This window comes from Spea bombifrons, chromosome 1 (genome assembly GCF_027358695.1).
Source record: "Spea bombifrons isolate aSpeBom1 chromosome 1, aSpeBom1.2.pri, whole genome shotgun sequence".
NCBI classification, from domain to species: Eukaryota; Metazoa; Chordata; class Amphibia; order Anura; family Pelobatidae; genus Spea; species Spea bombifrons.
Genome location: NC_071087.1, coordinates 47702283 through 47725186, shown reverse-complemented (window position 1 = coordinate 47725186; position 22904 = coordinate 47702283). Strand labels below are relative to the sequence as shown.

Below are 22904 nucleotides of genomic sequence, written 5' to 3'. Positions count from 1 at the left end.
GGGGCCCTGAGGTTTCTAGTTACGCCCCTGTACAAATGTATTTAATTTTAACAGGATGTTTTATTATGAAACCTACACGTTAATAGGACAGTGTAATCTAATTGTTTTATTAAGCTTATTCAAATTCATGACCTATTTGCCTGTTCTAAACCCAGCCACTAGGGTACAATGCAATTGGAGCCTGTATTCAAAGTGTGTGGTGCTAGCCAGGAATCCGGCAGCAGGGGAAAGCAAAGGTTCCATTTCAACGAATGAAGAGCAACGGTAAGAAGTAAGCATATGATGTTTTTTGTATTATCAGACATAATATTTCAATACTTTTACATTCTGCCATTTTAATACAAGGATCACTGAATAAAAAAGAAGTGACTTAATGAGGGATTATGCACTTTACCTTTCTTTTTGCTCTGAGCTGTTCGTGATATTTATCCGATGTATCTCCGGGTATTTCTCCTCCCCACAGTGTAATTCCAACAATGGTGTATGTGATGGCCATGACAAGTAACGGGAAGAAATATACTAGTAGAACTACAATAATTTGGTACCTGTTATATACAAAACATTAAATGAGCATCTAGTGCATATACAGTTTAAAAAAAATAAAAGTATGCTATATATGCTTAACAAACACCTGTTTTTGTACATACACATAATAATTCATGTGTACAGTGTTTTTTTTTTCATTTCAACATCTCAAATAAATTATTACTTGGGGTATACTTTGTATAGGTACACTAGTTCTTAATAATATTAAAATTAAGAAAACTAACCAATTTTATGATTGTAAAAGTTACATGGTATGTTTAATTTAAAGGTGCTGTTCCACATGGATGTTTTTTCCCCCAACGTTCCTAGATTTTTATATTATGCAGTACTATCGTATCTTAAACAAACAAATTCCTTTTTAATACATACAGCTTTGATGTATTTTCTTGTTTATTAGCGAGGCCTCTAATTCTTGTCTGTCTTCACTGCTTAGCCTGCCTATCTCACTCACCGGTCACAGAAGGGGTGTTACCTTTAAGGCCCATCTACCCCATATCACACCTATAACACAAATCACACAAAACACCTCACTCAGTAACACTCACTCACTCATCACATAATGTATTAGGACCTGTAAAGTTTTGCTGCTTCACTTTGGAGGAATATCTGGACTCTGTTCCTAGGCAACTGTATTTGTTCAATAGACATTTAAGTACAGTTTTTAAGAGACAGGGAGTATTAGGGAAGATATATGATGCAGAATTTATATTGGGATATTTTAAGATCCACTCTAGGTGGAACAGCACATTTAATCACTTAAAGGACTGCTTATGTGATTCAGCAAGTGAGAACAAACAAACAGACATACGTGATTCTTTTTTCGTATCCTGGCCATGCTAACAAGCAAAGGGTCCTGGTTGGTGTTACTTTGGTCTTGGAATAGAGGCATTGAGGAAAAGCAAGCAGGAATGCAAATATCCAGATACTTCCAATGACTACTTTTGTTGAAGTTGCAGATAATCTTGGTTTCAAAGGATCAATAATAGCCATATACCTATAAAAATAATAAAATAAAATTCAGAAATATACATTGTTTGGGTTGTTAGAATATCATAATACTCAGACACACTTTGCCAGCCAACAGAGTAGGAGAATTATAGCAAAACCAGAACTTAAGATCTCACTGTGGCTTCCTATTACATTGACTGTAGGTGTAGTTTCATTAAAGCTGAGATAAATAATATCAATTTAAGAATATGGTAGGACTGACAAGGTTTCGTCTTGTCAGCTAAGTTACCTTGATAACACCCAACTAACTGAAATGGAAGAGAATCTTGTCTACCATGTCTAGGGATGCAGGACACGAGATAGCCGGAGTCAGAGCACAGGAATCAGAAAGAGCTATTAAGTAGCCAGGGTATGGAACAAGGAGGTTAGCAGAGTCCAGACACAACAGCCAAGGTTGGTGCACAAAGATCAGAGAGAGAGACTTTTAGTTGCCAAGGTCAGGTTTCAGGAGGTCAGCCGAGTCCAAATGAGTTCAGGTTCGGTACACGGGAATATAGGAAGATATAATTCACAATGAAACAGCAGTACTCGGCACAATAACTGAGCACTAAGCACTGCTCAGTGCTGGGTTTTCCACTTGCTGCTCGGTGGACACCCTGCCTCGGTGCGAGTTCCCCGCTGTCTCCATTAGGGGACACAAAGTTTGTTGAGGGCGCGCGCCCTCTGGATGCAGAGGAGGAAGTGGAGGAGTGAAGCTGGATCTGGTACCCGTGGATAGCAGGTACTCAGGTGAGTAACTTTGCCGGGGTTCAGTACGCGGACCCTGACACATCACAAAAAACTATTATGTGTTGTCAGTACTCTTAAGTTGGACAAGGATTATCCTTCCCTGGGTTTGGTCCATTTGATATTAAGGTAAAGTTTCAACCTATTTTTAACTTTGCCACCAACAAAATATGACAAGCTAAGTTGTTATGCCTGAGCAATTGATACCAAATTTACTCTCATTATGACTAACACTTTTGTGACAAAAATTCAAATATTAAAATACTACCAAAGTCTTAATTCATTGTTACCATGAAAAGTAGTCAGCTCACAGAAAAAAATTACAGCGTATACATGAATATGGCGATACAACAACTGATGTATTCACAAGATATATCAATTTAATTCTGGATTTACTACATAATGCACTGATTTTCAACAATAATCACAATATACGGGTTCTGAGTGGTGCTCAGTGCATTTTGAAAATAAACAGTCAACCTTTCAATTAAAAGAACGGTAACAATTTGTGAAATTGTATCAATAATGAATTCCTACTAAGTGTATTAGAAATCAAGAAAAGTGGGAGAACCACATCTCTAGAAAGACATGCTACACACTAACTCATTTTTTAAACTACCCTCTGCTATTGATTTTGTTTTTCAATCAATGTTATTGTTTTGAGGTGCAGGGTGTAAAGACAACAGACTAAGGTTACCTAATGGAACCTGACAAGTGGTTGCAAAACACATATCTGGCAATTAATTTTGTGTCCTGATGTTATCTACCATTTTCCTCCCCAGCCCTTAAAAAGAAAGTCAGTTGGTACCAAAGCAAGAAAGTGCCTTGAGAAAATGAAAAAGGACAATAATGCGGTCATTGTCATACAGTACAGTACAGTAAGAGTAATTACAGTAAGAGTAATTAATATATATATATATATATATATATATATATATATATATATATATATATATATATATATGTTGTTTATTTTACACAATACATCTGCATGGTTTTGGTTTAATGTATTTAAATTGTAATTTTTGGGACAAATAACTGATCCTCTATAAGCGATATGGTTAATATTAAGTATTTAGAAAATACATCTAAAATGAATGTACATTGCAGTTAATTTTAATGCAATTACTAGAAGGGAGCAAAAAGAATACAGTGCCCTATGTGACCAAAACAGGGGGAAAAGGAGTAATATATAATAGCCCCAAACTTGATAGAAATAAAAAAAAACCCAATAAGTAATAATATCAGTTATATTTACCAGCCATAGGTATAGGGACAAAATAGGGCTAATATAAAGGGAATGATAACCAATAAAAGAACAATGCAGCTAGTCTTGATAAATACAGTTTCTCCAAAAGGTAGAGAAAACCTATAAAGACAAAAAAAAGGCTCAAGCGCTAAAATAAATATAAAATTAATTTAATAAATACAGGCAAAACAAATACACTTCAACTTATACAATAAAATATAAACATATATTAAATAATAATACACCAAGTATCAAAGTAAATACAGATATAAATATACATATAAATAATCAGTTTCAGGGGCAATAAAAAGTAATCTACCTGCCCCACCAAGGGTTAAATACACAGGAGAAGTAACACTCACTTACTTTCTAGAAGGAGTTATAAGATATCATAGTTTGATATTCCACAATTACAATTATGTTTGTTCTGTTGTGTAATGATACATTATAATGTGTATCAAGCAGATATAATGACTTAATTAGTTGTTTTACTTAATGAAAAATGTAAAAGGACATTTTCTTGACACATTTTAATGTTATTTTATTATTTTAGTGGTTTAGATTAGTATCTGTGTATTTGCCGTTTAACATACAGTTATAATCAGGTCACTTTCTATTTTGTTTATTTATAGCAAAATATAAATTGGCAGATAACAAGTAGTTGTTTTTTATTTATACAAATAATACTTTTTATCTAAGCTGCAATGGTTTCTGCTTCATCAAATTGGAATAAAATGGAACAGCATTAACTTGCAAGGAATGCTCATACCCTCCTTGTTTTTCAACTTACAACAGTTTTAATAATAATGTGGTAGTGAAGGTGCTTGGAAGGGTCTTCTAGCTCATTTGTGAATAGGCCAATATAAAAATTTTCATCTATGGGTTTTCATGTATCACATTTCAATCAAAATGCAGCAGAGATACCAAGATACCAAAAAAATATATACTCAATTAGCGTTTTAAACTCAAACTTTTATTAGCCAACACAACGTGCCATTAGAACACAGGAGTGATGGTTGCTGATAAAGCCTATGAAGTGATTCCATTTAAAATCAGAAGTTTCCTGCTACAACATCTGCACTGTATTTTTATTACATTTGATGTCATTTTAATGGACATAATTTGCTTTTCTTTCAAAAATAAAGACACTTCTAAGTGACACCTAGCTTTTGAACGGTAGTGTTTTTATATATATATATGTACCAAGAATGAAATACATATTTTAATTCATAAATTTACTTGCCCCAGTGCTGATCCTCGGCCACAATTAGACATCCATAGAAAAAATAGGAGCACTCACAGGACATCATATGACCTAAACTAATAAACATTTTTGCACTTTAATAGGAAGTCCTGTGAGTGCATATATATATATATATATATATATATATATATATATATATATATATACACACATATCACTAAGACTTTCATACGTCATCCATCCAACATTATTATGCAGAGTATTCATAAGGTATGGGGGAATTTGGAAGACACTTCTGGACATGCAATATAATGATGGGAGATATATAAATTTTTGTGTCTGTCTACATCAGTTACTAGTCTCACATGTCAAACTTTTTAGACTGATGATCTGCAATAAATTTAAGACAGGTCATTAGTAATTTTTATGCATGTAATGCAAATGGAAAGAATCTTTAGTTTTACTCCCATAATATTAGTGTTTCCTTTTTAGAGTAAAACCTAACCTGCATATACTTTAAAGAGATGTTCTGTGGTATGTTGTGATGTTTATGATTATTGGACAAAATTCAGTCATATCAATGTCACAGTAAATCAGCATATGTACAAAAATCCCTGCTATTTACTGTGACATTATCCGCTACAGTGCTGTTCACTGTCAACTAAGAGACAATGTGTCTTTAACATTTCAATAAAATACAGGCAACAGACCACATACACACACTATCTACAAAAACAAAATCATGTCTGAAATGTTTAAAGCAAGCAAGGCCAACCCTATCATTTGGCAACGAATCTACAGTAGAAGTGTGATGTTTCAGGCTAACTCACCCGTTCATCAATCAGGGTATGTTTGTGGTCAAATAAATGTTTTACTTTTCCCTGGCTCCTCAAAGGTATTTTTTGGAATCTAGTTTTATATAGCTTTGGTCATAATTAAATTGTTGGTTTAATCACTAGGTTCCTTCAAAGATCGTTATGTCAATGAAAATGATTTGTTCTTACTGTTTGACACATGAAAAGTATGTCATTTGAGACATCAAATTTCTGGAACTCCATTCCAAATCAGCTTACAGCAGACAAGTTAATCCATACAGAAAATATTTGAATTACTTGTTTACCTTTATGAAGCAGAGTAAATCAAATGTTATGGAATAAATGTGGGATTGCTGTTGGGTTCAAGCATAGAAACATAAAAACCTGGTCAGGGGTCTAAGAGACACATTTGTACCTGGTTCACGTTATCCAGCGTTAATAACCTAGCAGCTTTATCAAGAAGCAAATACGGTAAATACATTCTTCTTCATGAAACAAAAAACAAAAAACAAATACTGTCTGCGCTTCTTACCCTAATAAAGTTGGCAACAAATATATAAACATAATATAAATGAGAGGTTTTGGTTATATGAATTGGCCAAAGCATAATTAAGCTCACCCGCCACGTCAAGGCACACTCTCAATAGGGTGAGAACCTACTCTCACCTCCTACATAGTGGGCACACAAAGCAGTTTATACTGCTACCAAAACCTTATTAATGTGTTGGGAGAGGTGCAATTAAACCTCCTCCCTATTAACCCCTGGACAGCAAGCTGCAACCAGACTGATGAGGAGCCAACAACCTCAAATATGTGCAAACAGGGAAAAGAAAAAATGTCGGTGCGCTAAGCTAGTCACAGGCTCAAATAATACAAATGTGTAATACAAGGCCTACCAAACAGGTGTAAGCATGCTGCAAGAAACAGTGTATTGGCTGTACAAACATTCTTCTTCATATTTTAACAATGAAAGTTAAAGGATGAGACAAAGGTATATCTTGTTTTTAATTTTCTGTGAATATCTGGAAATCACACAATCTCTTGAATACATTTCCCAACTCCCAAATTTAACCATAATTAATAAACACCTTACTACCTATATCAGTGTTTCTAGGTCAAACACTTGGCCAATGATTGCAAGTGATTTGCACGTTTTTTACTCCTATTGATTGTACTTCATCAGTTGATATTACCATTCCTCATTACTCGTTCAAAGTCACATAATCTATTTGTTTCCTTTATTCTTTAATATTTACTACAATATTCTTTTATCTTGAAAAAAATAAGCCTGCTTGCACAGATGATTTCCAAAGGAAACAATGGCAAGAAAAAGTAAGTGAACCCTTTGGAATTACCAGCATTTATGTATAAATGTATCTTAAAATATGATCTTCATCTATGTTAGATTGTTATGTTAATGACATACACAGTATTTTATCGTAATTGTCCATATTGAATACATCATTCAAACTTTCACAGTGCGAATTGGAAAAAGTATGTGAACCCCTAGCTTAATCATTTCAACAAAAGCTAATTAGGAGTCAGGACTGAGAAAACCTGGAGTCCAATCAATAAAAAAGAGTTGTGTGTTTTAAAGCTACTTTGACATCAAAATAAAAAAACACAAACACTTTGGGTTTGCTATTTTCAAGAAGCATCTGCTGTTGTGAATCATGCCTTACAAAATTAAATGTCAGAAGACCTACAATTAAGAATTGTTGATTTGTGTAAAGTTAGAAATAGCTGTAAAGTAATATCAAAGGGTTTGCATATTCATCAGTCCACAGAATTTCTTTTTAAAAAAAGGTAGACAATTTAGGACTGTGACCAGGGCCGGCCCAAGACAAAATGCCGCCTGGGGCGAAGTTTAAAATGCCACCCCCCCATTATCTACCCTTCCTCTCCCTGCCGCCCCCCCCATTATCTACCCTTACCCCCCCCGTACTTACCTTTCAGCACTCCTGCGGTGAGTCTCCCTGCTCGGTGCCGGTTTGTAATGCTGAGCGCCGGAAATGACGTCATCTTCCAGCGCTCAACATTACAAGCTGGCACCGAGACCGAGCTACAGGGCTCGCAGAGGAGAGAGAGAGGGGCGCCGAGCGGGTACTGACAACTTGGTAAGATAAAACCACTCGGCGCCCTCTCTCTCTCTTCTCGGCTTTAAAAAAAAAAAGGGCTTGGAGCGGCAAAGTGTCGCCCCTTCAAATGTGCCGCCTGGAGCGGTTGCCCCACTCGGCTCCATTGTCAGGCCGGACCTGACTGTGACTGCTCTTCCTAGAAGTGGGTGCCCAGCAAAGATGAACGGAGAATGCTCATTTAGGTGAAAAAAGCACCTTAGAGTAACAGCTAAAGGTATCACTTGAACTGGTTAAAACATCTCTGCTCATGAGTGTACCATAAACTAAACATTTAAGCATGGCGTCCATGACAGGAGACCACGGAAGAAACTGCTGCTCTCCAAAAAACATTGCAGCGTGCCTGAAGTTTGCCTTGACATTCCACAATCTTACTGGAAAAATGTTCTGTGGACTGATGAAACTAAGGTTGATTTGTTTTTGGAAGAAAAGCAGCACTGCTAACATAAAAATATCACCCCAACAGTGAGGAGTGAGCATCGTGATTTGGGGATGCTTTGCTGCCTCAGGGCCTGGACAGCATGCCATCATCAAGGTGACAATAAATTCCTAAGTTTATCAAGGTATAATACAGGATAATGTCCAGGTGGCTGCCTGCCAGCTGTAGCTCAGTAGAAGTTGTGTAATGCATGCATTTAGAGCATGGATCTTAACCCACTAGATATGCCGTGGAATGAGAGAGCTGTTCACATCAGGCACTCCACCAACACTGTGAATGTTTAATGCGTGTGTATTTTTAAAGCCACCTCAGTACTTGTTTCACTGTAATTTACATGTTAATTAATTTCACCACTGACACCTCCAAGATATATGGTCTGGTGCTTACTGCCCAGGCTAACTCTTTTTTCATCACGTTCTGGCAGGTCCTGCCACCCTGACATTAACAAAGGTTAAAGGTATGTATATTTGAATGCAGCCATGCTACACATTAGGCGATTTCATTTTAGTTCTCCTTATGCACTCATTTTATTATGTCAAATTTGCTCAGAATAAGTGCAGCATATGTCTGTCCTGTATCTAATATACTGGCTAAGCTGAGATCAGCTTACTGTAGAGGTTACATTGATATAACCTGGAGAAAAACAAAATCACTCATTATGTTGTATCTGTATATTGTACTCCACAGCATACTTTGACTTTTTATAAATTAACAATTAATTACCTTTCACAAATAACTTGAAAGGTCTATGGCGAGCAGTATTTAGCTTTTACTGATGTACAGCATGAGTTGTGCATTTGGGATTACTCATAGTCAATAAGGAGCTAAAACAATACATAACGTTTGCTTGAATATCAACAACCTTTATAATGTTGCTTTTGAATTAAAGCCAAATGTGCCCTGTAGCTTTGCAAAGAAATGTTACACATTTTTCATTGAATTAATCTGCAAAACTCTTTACCTATGAAAAAACACTGCCATTCGGGAAAGTAGCAATTTCCATTCATTCACATAACATTGTATATAAGTATTACAAAATGTAATAAGCAACCCTGTCTATAATGGCAATTATCTTTTGAAAAGGTACATTTAAAGCTGATCCAAATGTGACTACTTGTTTCTCTGTTTTTAAAAATAATAATTATCTCGTAGCTCATTTACTACAACTGATTAAATGAATTCCTACCCTAAATTTGGGCGCTTTGTGCAATGTAGTCAGTAAGACATGTATTATATCTGCAACCCAGCAGGTATGTATGTCAGAGACACAACTTTGGCTCACACAGCACTCTCAGTCACACAGATTACACTTTACTACACACCCCACACTCAGCAACATAAATCCCACTTTACCACAATGCCTCTCCCAGCCCCACACATTTATTTTAATCACACGCTTACTACACACCACTCTCAGCTACACAAATTACTCTCAACTATATGGGTCAGGTTCTATCAATCATCAATCTCAGCTACACAGACCACACTCTGCCTTCCTTTTCTCTCTTTTTTGTGCAGGTCTTCCACTGGTCCCTGGAAAGTATCCCAACTTGTGGCCATTGAAAATGACAGCAGGTATTTTTTTTAATAGAAAAATGAAGTTAACCTTTATTAATAAATATCCATCTTTTACAAGGTTACAGATTCCAAACACTTTTCATTGTTTTTTTCCCCTTTCCTTTACAGAGGGACCGAAGTCTGTTTGGCATGTATGGTGCCTGCTGTGTTTCTTCAATGATCTCATGGCTAATGCCCAGCCTCATACTGCTGATACATATTAGCACATCGACAAGGCCATGTGCACACAGCTGGTATTTCTGTGTGACTGGCTTCATTTATGAAGCTAGGACAGCAGGGGCTCTTTGGAGACAAGTATCTTATAGATTTTATAATTTCTAATATTTTTTTCTTATCCGACCATTCCCACCCATAGGGGATACAAAGGAATTACCATTGTAAGCCAGGGAAATTTTCTCCACCAATTTAAATTAGGCTTAATTGTGCCAGGCCATGTAAATCATTAAAGGGACACTCTAGCCATCATATGAACTTTAATGCACAAATTTCAAGTGCTTTCTTGCCACGGACTGACTCTTGAAGGTGTGAACCTTCGTAATCCAGAAGAGAAGGATAGTTGAACCTGTGGATCTGTAGTTCCTATATGTTTTTGCTGGTTTAAAGAATGCACGTTAAAGTACCTACTTTAATATCTAGTGTTTGTTTGTGAGGCTTTTTGGGACACACAAGAGATTTAACTCCCTTCTTTGATAACCCTACTTATTGGACACCGGTGTCTTTTGATCATTAAATATAGATGTACTAGAGGATAACTGAGTAGTCAGATATTAATCCATACTGATCCATATGTAGAACATCTGATCTGTAAAATTATTGCAAATAACATGGTGGTAATGACATCAATGTATTTCCAGATTATGCAAGGTGACCTGGAATATAAAGCATAATGGATTTGTTTATGATTTACATCTAATATTCAGTTTTGGAATACAGTCCATTAAGCATATTTATTTAATTGCAAAGTGCATTACTAATTGCAAAAGGTCTTCCTTTTTTGTTATGTTTTTAAATATTCCTGAAATATGTTGTATGTTCAAGCAACTAATGCTAATTTCAGTATACTGCCATTTCACATTACCACATTAGATGGAAACAGTGAATGGGGAGATATACATTTATCCCACAGGACAAACTAATTCACAGAGAGAGTAGTGGAAAAATAGATGTTTCAAAAATTTCAAAAGGTTCCACAATATAAATATTATATTTTTAAGCTAGTCCACAAAAAACCCAAAATGATTTCTTTCAATTATTTGAAAGCTCAACTATTTCGTTACCAAGACACACGATTTATACTTTCGGTTTCAGCAGATTAAGTTTGGAGCATATGATGTATATAAGAACAACACAGTCTTGTGGATAGAGTGAAATGTCACATTTACTGACAACTGTGCAGTGACAGGACACTAATTGAAAGAAACTACATGTCCTTGCTCAATGGGGCCTGATGATATCATTGACTCGAAGATCTGGAACGCACAAAGATGGGAAAGTAGCCTATGTTTAAGAAATCAAATCATTCCAGCACTGGTGTTCTATTAAACTTTTGTTTTGCTAAGAACAAGATATATTCTTTTTATGCTTACATTTGCGCAAGGAGAAAGGACTGCACCCTACCAACTGTTCAGCAAGATAAGGAGACATTTTTTGACATAGTCAAACTTTTATCTACTGACTTTGTCAAGTGGGTGTTACCATGTTCAAACTATAGGAAGCCCCTGTTTTATCTCAATGGGGGCTTGCTCAGTTTATATGAAAGTGTTTACACACTGCATGTCACTTAACTGTAATCTTATTTGAATAAATAACTCTTAGTTTGAACCAGCTGCTTCACCTTGTTTTTCCACAACACCTATAATTTGAATACTTTTGGTAGGGATGTCTTAGGAACAGGTCTTAATATGCTTACTCACCTTTCCCTTGCTTTTGTTACAAAGGGTATTAACTTGCTGGATGCTGTGAGTAAAGTCTAGGGCCTCCATCTGGCTGCTCTTGGAGTTCATGCCTCGACGGGTCAGGGCAGTTTTGGTGACAAAAGGGGATGGTAAATAGATACAAAGGAGGACTGTTCAGCAGGAGTCTTCACCTGAGATTATAGGGTTTATAGCTGCAGCACTGCAGGACAAACAACTACTAGGGATACAATTATGCCTTGTCCAGATGGAGGTTAAGGAGGGACAAATTGTCTTATTCATGTGATTCAGGTGTACTAATCTTAGTTTGATTTTAGTTGTATCTTAATAAATGTTACATTCAGATAGGGTTCTTTCTTTTCAAAGAGTTTATCAGCTAGCAGCACCCAGTTATCCTACATCTTCCCTGTTATTCAGTAGAGCCATTCTTTGTGTTTGGCATTGGTACCCTCAGTCTTGTGGACAATGACTCCCTAGCAGCTTTCCAATAAGTGCGGCTCACATGTTTGGTAACAGCATGATTTTGGTTCCCTGCTTTGCTTTAATTTGTGTAATGAAACCTTTGGCACTGTCTGAGATAAGGACTTTTATTATTATTGCTAGTATTATTATTATTATTATTATTATTTGTTTATTTATTTAAATGTCATCTATGTCAAAAGAACAGGTAATATTACTAAACTAGTCAAGTATTTCATATAATTAGCTGGCATAGTTAATTGCTAAATATCTTAATTTGGGCAATATATTTTGTATATCTGGTGCATTGTCCCTTGCATTGCTTGCCAGTTGATTTAACATGTACCAAGGATGTTAATAGTAGTCAATTACAAAAATACATGGGCTTTGTAAACAGCTATTAAAAAATAAGTTATTTCTTAATTCATCTACCTTGATTATTGATTTATTTTGTCCTTTACCACGTATGCTTTCTTCCTTCCACCTCCTTTATCAGGTCTATCTATTTCCTTACCTCTTCATGTGAAGGATCTTATCTGTTGTTGATATCCCAAAAAAGACTTCATATCTACAAGTAGAATTTGACTTGCATTTTCAACATTTACAGTTTTATGAAAAAGGCATGGCTAGACCTACGATTTTGTCAAGCTAGGCAGCATTGTCAGGGTTTTTATAGAGAGTAACATTTAGTTTAGGTATCAATAGTACTTTACATGTCTTTTTAATAATATATAATGTATGTTAATTATGTATTTAAAAATGTATTCAAATTATGAATATTATAAAAATATATCAGTTGTTTGGCTTTTCTCATCACTTATTCTAGGTAACATTGCTTAAAATATTATTTCAGACATTCCTAATTCTGGAAAATAAGTGGTTATTTATCCAAATAATAATTGTAATGTCAAGTATGTTACACGATACTAAAGTGGTCATGAGTGGCTACTTTATTAATATTTTACTGTATACATTATTTGGGCATAGTTTAATTAGTTTAAGCCCCCAAATTGTACAATTTAAGCCAAATGACAGAGATAATAACATTATAAAGGAAGAGAACTAGAGGGATGGGGTCAGTCAATCACATAACCATTAACAAATTGGGAGGTTCTAATAAGATGTTGAATTAAGATGAAATAAGAAAAACTGATTAATTGGTTACTAGCTTAGGGTTTTGTTGAGTAGAGTTATTTTAAGTTCTCTGCTAAGAGTTTCAAGTTTGTTTTGATAGCTAGGAAAGCGAGAGGTGTATCTGCAGGCCAGGGTGACACAGAAATAGCTCCTACTGAAATTAACATTGGTGAATGATCAGATTTTGAGAAAGATCTATGACACTAAATCTACTCAAATAACCCCACCAGGGTATACGAACACCCACATGATGTGAAGGTGATTAAGGACATAAAGGTTATGATAACTCTATAAGCCAAAGGTTTATTATTTAGCCAAAATTACTATCGAGGAACATCTAGATAAAGTGATAAGTGTTGTGGAGATTTTGAACCATGGTAAAGTCCTTTATGCCCCTTGGACGCTTCAGGACATATACAGCAGCTTTTTCCATATTTTAAAATTGGAAAATATCATTGATATGTGGCGGCCCCAGAAATGTTCATGCGGAGAAAAAGGCAGTTTACAATATGGCTTGCAGAATTGCATAATGAATTGTCCATGGTTTGCTAGTACTAATTTGGAATTTCAGCAACTAGCCATTTTTACAGACAGAATCTTACAACCCCTGGTCTCACGATGTCCCTCCTACCTGAGAGATGCAAAATATTTTTTAAATAAACTAAAGGATATTATAAAAAATTATCAAACTCTGTTGGGTACTCTAGTTATGTCTAATTTACAGTATATATATATTGCACATAAAGAGGGTTTGGCTACTGGTATGGAGTCATTGGGTAATGATTTTATTGACTTTACTACGAAACTGCTCACGATAGTACTGACTAGGAATGATTTCCCACATGAGAATATCATAGGGATAAACATGGCCCCATCATATGCTAACCTATTTATATATTTGGAGGACGTCACCAAAAGGGCTGCCATATTGCCCTAAGTTCAAGTTACGGCAAAATGGTTCCTCCGATTGGAGGATCAGGGAGCAGACATCACTGGAGGCAACACTATTTTGGCGGTAGTTCCCACTGGGTTATGTCCACGGAGATGCAGACAAAGGTAGAATATTGAAGATAGCAAGTGGTCGGCAATAGCGGAATATTTAGAATGAGAGTGTGAGAGAGTGAGTGAAAGTGTATGTAAGTGAATGTGGGCCCAAGTATTTCAGATGAAAATTCTGAGCTTTTTGCTTCGTTTTCTTATGATTTGTAGGGGGTGAAGCCTTGTTTTTGTGGCTTTGTACAAAACTACACATTTACCAAAATTTGGTAGATTTGCAATTCATCTGAATGCACACATCTAAAAGAAAGTATGATGCCTAATGACCTTAATGAGAAAGTACCTTTGAGAAGTACCTTTAGTGTATTTCTAAGGGTCTAAGGTGAGTATGTTTCCTTTGTTTATTATTGCTGTATTCATTTTGGATGTTACCTAGGCTTTCAATATCTGAAAATATGTCTGTACCTTTAAGTTATATTGTGATATATGTACTGTTTATATTATTTCAATACTTTTTTATTGTGTGTGTTAAGTTACCTGTAGTTATAAATAACCATAAATAGGTTGGTGCTCTGTCTTTAGCTGGTTTTACTATTTATTCCAGCTCCCTCCTCATCTATCTTTGCCATATACACCCCTGTAGATTAGATTCAACTTGCCACTGTGTTTTTTTTTTTTAAATTAACACATATCTGTCTACTCAGTTGGAGGAGACTGCGCACACCAAAGGCTAGCCCTTTATATTGTCAGCATTTACCTAAGGTCTATGTAGATGGGTATGCTTTTCATGCTGAGAGGGACTCTGAAAACTAATGGCAGGAGTTGATAATATTTGGAAGGATGATGTGCCCATATCACCCGAAATCTATAGGGTTGGGACTAAATCTAGCAAAATACCTGAGTCGGTAGCTGTGTATAAAGCTGTTCAAACCCTTATTGCTTATCAATGGAAGGAATTGGTAATGGTTACTGATTCAAAATATGGAATATGTGGAATATGTACCTGGGTAGAAAAAGAATCAGATGATGACTGGGAGAGAAAAAACTGTTAAACATGGTAATTTGATTACCATTAAAGATGGTATGGTAACAACTAATGACATTACAATATATTGAAAGAAAACAAGAGGTAATTCTAAAGTACTAAAATGATGGGTACAAGGAAGGTAATGACCTAGCAGACAACAAATAAAGAGTTAGAACTATCTGTTGCTCCATGGAGAAAAGATAGTCCAAACACAAATCTGATCAGTAGTCAAAAGGACTAAGACTGTTAGACTCTTCTGCCAGTGTTTACAAGAATTCTCCAAATCCAAACTTAGTCTACAAGATAGATTATCGATTAACAAGTCGAACAATGGCATTCAATGGGTAGTCCCCACAGGCTGTAAAGGGTTGATGTTACAGCATGCCTATGATGCTTCAACTTCAGGTCATTGAGATGAACATATTACTTACAGAATTCTTACCAAGAATAATGGCCCCATATGTTACAGGATATAAAGAATTACTGTAGGGGTTGTTTGGTATGTTCACATTTTTTAACCTCATTTCCCGATTTATCGGGCTCCACTTCAGAAATAGTGAATGACTATCCCTTGGCTGGATATTCAAATTGATCTCATTATTCATGTGACGCGATTGTCAAAAGGAAATCAATACCTGTTAAAGGTGATATGCATGTCCGCCATATGGATCAAGGGTTAACCAGTGTCCAGTAGATACAGCTGCTGCTTTGCTAATGAATCATTTATTTTCTAGATTTGGACTACCCCAAAGAATTCAATCTAATTGACCTAGTCGAAACAATCTGGAAAATATTTGGCCTGAAAAAGGAAATTGTACATATCTTATCACCCAGCTTCAAGCAGAGGTGTTAAACATTATAATCAGTTGATCATCAATATTTCAAGAAGTTTGTGAAGGAGTCAAGTAAAAACAGGGATGTGAAAAATATGTTGGCTCGAATGTCAGAGCTGCACCCAGTACTGCTACCAAAATGTCTACTTTTGATCTTATGACTGGAAGAAGAATGGTGCTTTCACAACATCTATTATATATATATAACTTCTGATCAGAATTTAATTAATGCTACTGCTAACCATCAATATGTAGAAAATTTAAGGAAACCTCTACAACATGCCTTTGCATTTAATCTATATTAAAAAGATCGACAAGAGTGTCCGCATACACCAACTAAAGTAACGGCATCCACAAACATGATTGAAAATTGTGAAGGAAAGGAAACAAGATGATGTGTAATATTCTATAATTATTAAATTATTACTGTAAATATTATCTCCAATACAGTTTTTGTTGTTTTTGTTTTCTGCCCCACTCGGCTCCATTGTCGGACCGGCCCTGACAGCAGTGATTGACTGTTGGTATGATGTGGAATATTATTGTGGAATAGTGAACACTGACCTTAACTAAGCAAGTGAGGACACTTTTTTACATGTTAGTCTCTGTTCTTTTGTGGCCTCCTGGATTAGTCATCAATGTGCGCTTGGAGGTATTTTGGTAGGCGGGCCACTTCTGGGAAGGTTCACTAACCAAATTTGGTTAATTGATTGACTTAGTAACTAAGATCACAATTACTTTTTCACATAGGATAGAGATGGATAGCTTTTTTCCTTCTATACATGAAATCTTCATTTAAAAAATACATCTTGTGTTTACTCAGGTTATCTTTGTCTAATATTAAAATTAGTTTGATGACCTGAAAAATGTAAGTATGACAAATATGCAAAACCAGAAGAAATTGGGAATAGGCAAACACTTTTCCACAGGACTATACTGCTTAAAAGTATTCAATGACACCACACTATGGTATGATATTTAAAATAAGTCTAGAAAAAGATTAGAACTGAGAATAATGAGAATTGGTTTGAATTTCAAATGGACTGGTAAAAAGTAAACCACACAGATCCATACAAAAAAATGATTTAGGAACAAATAAAATTTCTCTGTTTCTGTAAGGTTTAATTAGAGTCATGAAAGAGCCAGATTTTATGGTGGTTGGTTCTTCTCATCTTGTGGCATAATTGGTAAGAAGGAAGATATTTCTCCAGAGGAGTTCTGAGGTTGAATTTCTGAAGAGTTTAATTTGGGATCGCATCCATCTCACTTGCCATTCATTGATTTAGAATGGCAATAATTCTTAACATCTAAAAGAGATTCCTGTCACGTAACTACTGTGGTATTATTGACTTCACCTAGTGTGAGTGGAATTTTTTTTTCAACTTGTAGGGAAAAGGATTCATTTCACTTCACTTCAAGGCATTAGAGTAGCTGTCTTTTCAGATTACAAGGGAATACTTTTGAAGATAACTGCCAATACAGACTTTCCCATATGCTTTGCCTTATCACAGGGGTCTTTCTTTTTCCATTAAGTATATATATATATATATATATATATATATATATATATATATATATACCTTTTTAAAGCTTACCATATACTAATAAAGCTTACTAAATATTCATCTATATTTCTACCTGAATCATACAAACAACTAATAAATAATGAACAAGCAGAATATTAGTCAAATCAGTTTATTGGTTGAATTAGAGTTTTTTTGTTCTGTACAAAGCTGGGTTAAACACAGTTACTACATACAGGCAGAAGTTGTGTCTCATTAGTGCTCATGCAGCTGTTATTTCTCCTTAGTAAGAAATGTGGTTGTTTCTTCCATCTCCATGATGCACACAAGAATATTCCTGAGGCACACTCTCTCCCGCTGGTGCCTTACCTTCTCCTCCAGCTGCTTCCATGTCCCTGTTTTTCTTTTGTCTGTTCTTTTTCTTGTTTCTTCTTTCTTTGTATGCTTGTCCTGTTAATAAGGTCTCCTGGAATGCTTCATCAAAAGGGTGGAACTTCCACACACACCCTCACCCCTGAGTGGTAGTACTCCAGAATATTAGTAAACCAGAATATTGCAGGCAGGGCCGGACTGGCCCACCGGGAAACCGGGAGATTTCGGCCGGCACATTGAGGTGCCATTATAAAGCGGCGGTAAGATGTATGCATTATTTTTATGTAAGATTAGGTATTCACTGTGTGATGTAGTGCTGGGATGATTGTGTGGTATTAATGGCCAAAAGTTTTTTTTACATTTTCTTATTTCCTTTTGAAAAATATTGTGAAGAATACTGCTATCACTGTTTTGTTGCACTGAATAAAATTGAACGTTTTTATCTAAAAGTTTTTGCAGCAGCGAATGTTTTGATTCCATTATGTCTAATCTCTTTAATTTATGTGGGCTTTTTCACACTTTTGATTTGTGGGATTTTAATACAAATAATGTGATAAAAAAAGAATGTTTTATAGTTATTTGGATGGCAAATAGTGTGACTCGGGTATGTATAAGAGGTGCGTGTGGGTACAAGAGCTCGACCATGAGATAAAATATATGGGGCTGGTGTCCAAATGTTTCCAGGGCTGCTTTTCATTCCCAGTCCAGCCCTGATTGCAGGCAGATTTCTGGAGAAAGTGAAGCATTTCTGCATTTTTTTCCATCTGCATTTTTCTAGCTGGCTTTAGAAGCATAATTGATCCCAGCACTTAAATGCATTTATCACTCATGTTACTATAATTTTCATTAAATATTCAATTGATACATTTTCCAGATTATTTTTTTCCAGTTCTTATATACTGTATAGATCAACAATAATTTCATTTCATTAATTGTCCTTTGTTTTTCATTATTCTTGAGTAAAGATTGGCGTAAAATCTCCTAATTCAAGGAGTTCTACTACCCTTCCTGCACTTACCCAGCATTTGTATATATACAATGTATATTTTGTCTTTTGAAGCCTGAGTTGTCATGCTTCCTGCCATGCAGTGAAGAAAAAAATGCCAATGCTTCTTGTCACAGAGGTTTAGGGGAACCACTGTAGTCTTCAAGGTAAAGTGGCAAATCATTAGGGACCCAAGCTCAACTCTGGCATTTCCACAAAATGTGCAAAACAACATTAAAGAACTCAATATCAAAAGACATGCTCAAAAAACAAAACATGCACCCGTGATGTACCATTTCAGGAACCAACAACCAGCTGCGGGCAAGCCTAATGGGATAAAGAAGGGTCCATAAGTACATGCATGAATGGGGTTTCTGAAGCACTTTAGGCATCAATGTATTGTCAGCATTAAGGCCAGCAGACCAAAAGTTCTTCCCCTCTCACCCTGCGTTGCTTTAGTAGACTGCATATATACCTCCAGTACTAGCAAATCTTTATAACCATTCAGTTTCACAGTAAAGGTCTTTGTGCAGGTAACTTAACGTGACAAAGCAAATTAGAATGCTGTTCACATATACAGCTATTAGTATTTATTTTAAAATTAATACCATATTTGCTCGATTATAAGACAACCCTGATAATAAGACGCCCCTCCAAATTTGAATATTAATTAAGGAAAAAAAGAAAAAGCCTGAATGTAAGACTACCCTACAGGGAAAAAAAAGTTTGCCACTCTGCCTCCCTAATAAGCCACCCTGCCTCCCTGATATGCCTTTTAACCCACTATATTCCACTCTGCCTCCGTGACATGCCCTTTAACCCCCTATATGCCACTCTGCCTCCAGAAAACCATTGAACACCCCCCCGACTTACCTTTACTTCTGACCCGTGCTTCAGACTCCCTGGCATCTAGTGGGGCAGTCTCCGCTACAGCTGGCCAGTACTTCCTCCGGGGCTTCTATGACTGAGCGCCGGCATCACATGACCTTCCGGTGCTCCACCATAGAAGCAGCGGAGGTTGTATGTGCGCATCCCGCAAACGTTCACCAGACAGGACTAAAGTTCACCCCCCAAGTACACCACTGATTGTTCTACTAAATGGGCCTAGTGATAGGTATAAAAATAATTCTGGAAATGGACTGAACTGTACACTACAATAAATACCCCTCTTAATTTTGTTTATTAGTATACATTTATAGAAGAATCATAATACCTTAACTTATGTCCAGGTCTCCTGAAATCTGACAGTTAAAGATGCTTGTGGCATATGTTGGTTTTATGGAGCTTGGGCACTTCTAGCAGATTAATAGCTGTCATTAATTCTCATCTGTGCAATTCTGCCTACTTAAAACACAAGTTATGTCAAAATGTCAGAATTCCATTTTCATTTGTGTTTATTTTTCCACTCATGTTTTTCAGTTTTTCACTGCCTATTTTTCCAAAATGCAAAGATGCCATCAGCAATAACATAAGGTGTATATATATATATATATATATATATATATACATATATATAAAGGCTGTTTACAGCCTGGATTTGTCGGAGGGATCTTAGGGGGTGTATATATGTATATATGTAGTGTTAAAGGTTATGACATTGGCATGAGAGTACAATGCTTAAAATGGCATACAAAGTACAGGGAGCACAAAAGAAAAATAAGAAAGAAGAAAAACAATGGAATAGAAAAACACAGAATTTTATTTTGCACTTTCTGTCTGTCTTTTTTTGCAGAAACAGTCTGCTGGAAAGGATTATTATAAATGATATCAGTCTGCAAATACCATTCATACAGGTTTAGGCAGTGATGTCACCATAGGAGAGAGTGAAAACGTCAGTGTTGCCATACATACACACACACACACAGATGAATATATACACATACATATGCACTCTAGATCTCATTTCCTTATGGGCAACTTAAGACACTTATCCAACCATCATCCCATTGTCTGATATCTGAACAAATTTGAGAACAGTCAAAATTAGCTTTATGTGCATGTTGGCAAACATTGTGTTCAGAACAGAAAATAAAAATAATGTAAAATAAATGTTAACATGACTGTCAAACTCTTGAACTATTTAAAAAACCCACAATTGGTGTGTTGACTAATATGATTCCTAAATTCACAAAACTCCAACCTCCTTCTCTGAATAAGGAGTGCACTGGGGATGTTTGCTTTTGCAGGTTAAACTTTCTTTTTAATCTATCAAATATTTTGTGATGAATATGACTTTAACATAAAATATGTTTAAATTGTGGAATAAGAGTAAAATTGATGAAAGACAAGTTTGCTTGAATTAAATGTAAACCTGGTGATTTGTTTGATGCCAAAATGGATTAAAGTGTCATATTCAATTCTGATCACTCTTAAAATGATCCATTCACGGAAAAAAGATTAATTGAACATAAATGAATCGGCCCACAGACCAAAAAGACAAGGAATAACAATCTAAATAGAAGGAAAATCTAATATTTAACTTGGATTTATAAAGAATAGAAAATGGGATTATCAAGCCAAGAGTCTTTATTTCATGTAGAACCAAGCACTACACTATTTTCCCAGTTCTTGGAGGAGACTGTTTAACTGTAGTCACTTCATTACAGTAGTATTTCCCTGTGTTTTGACTGAAAGCAACACACACATACTTGAGATCTGACATTTGTGGCAACCAAAAGTATAACTAGAACTTACACTCAATTAGAGCACCTATTAAGAGGGTTCAAAAATTAGATACAAAAGACACAATCTAAGGCTTTTAATAGTGTCAACATAAACATCTAGAAACATATGTTGCATTCTAGGGAAAAGTCATATGATATTACCTATAAAGAATTAAATTTGAAATATATTTGACATATTAATTAATTAATTCAGTGCACAAAATCATAGCACGAAACACAGTAAGCAAATGGTATCTTGTTGTATGGACTAAAATTATTAAAGTTACTCAATTTTTGATAATAACAGGCAATAGTAATATTAGCAGGTGGTAGTCTAGTGCTCAGCGGAGATTTGTGGCAGTGTTACTCTGGTCATTTGTCTTTCATTCACAATCTGTCTACAAGTTGACAACTGTAGAAATGCTGCTTGTCTACTACCTTCAACAAACGAGAGATCTCTGGACTTCCATAAATGAAACGAATCTGGGCATATAATAAAAGATGACAGAGCACTATTAGGAACATGACAAATGCTGTATAGGGCAATGGTTGGATGACTCACCTGTCCACAGCTATAGCAGACATGGAGTAGATGCTGGCAAAAATTGCTGTAATTGGGAAGAAGTTGTGGAACCTGCAGTAGGCTTCACCGAAATACCATTCGTTGTGAAGGGCATATATGAAATTCACCAGGGTATTGAAAGCGGCCATGGATGCGTCTGAGAAAGCCAGGCTGACCAGGAAGTAATTGGTGACAGTCCTCATTCTTTTATGTGCCAGGATGATCCAAATCACTATTATATTGCCGAACACGGCTACAGCCACCATAGAACCATAAGCCAGGGACCAAAGTGCTATGCGCCAAGGAGGTTGCACGAACTTGTGAGTCATGGTGGCATTACTCTGGGAGATGTTCTTTGGCCACAACATCGCTTCACCAAGAGGAGCGAACACATTCACTTCTTCAGATGACACATTTGTGGGTGTAGAAGTCATTCTTGAACAACGAAATCAAAGGAAACAAGGACACAAATGTTCTTTTTCTTTCCAAATTCACTGCAGGAATGCCAGATGAAAAAAGAAAAGGTTAACTCAAATGGTAACCATCCTTGTTTGTGTTACGTTCAAATGTGCTCACTGAATAGTGGGAAAAAGGAAAAAGACTATGTGAAGCTCTACAGAGGTGAACTTCAGGATAACTTCCAACCCACCAGCTGAGATCAAGCAACAGAAGAAGCTGCTGGTCGCGAGCATTTTATACAACTAGGTCCACCAATGTCTTGAAGAACGGTCGTGACA

General features: G+C 36.0%; 1 protein-coding gene across 1 annotated transcript in view; it reads right to left on the bottom strand.

Annotated features, from left to right (window-relative positions):
- TACR3 (tachykinin receptor 3) overlaps positions 1–22625 on the bottom strand; it is a 57294-nt gene extending 34669 nt beyond the window's left edge. Inside the window, exons 1-3 of the mRNA XM_053461536.1 lie at positions 22168–22625; positions 1355–1540; positions 395–545 (exon numbers count right to left, since the gene is read on the bottom strand). Of these exons, the coding sequence (XP_053317511.1) occupies positions 395–545; positions 1355–1540; positions 22168–22601 (771 nt within the window). The 5' untranslated portion in view covers positions 22602–22625. The remainder of the gene's footprint in view (positions 1–394; positions 546–1354; positions 1541–22167) is intronic.
- Between the last annotated feature and the right edge of the window lie 279 nt (positions 22626–22904).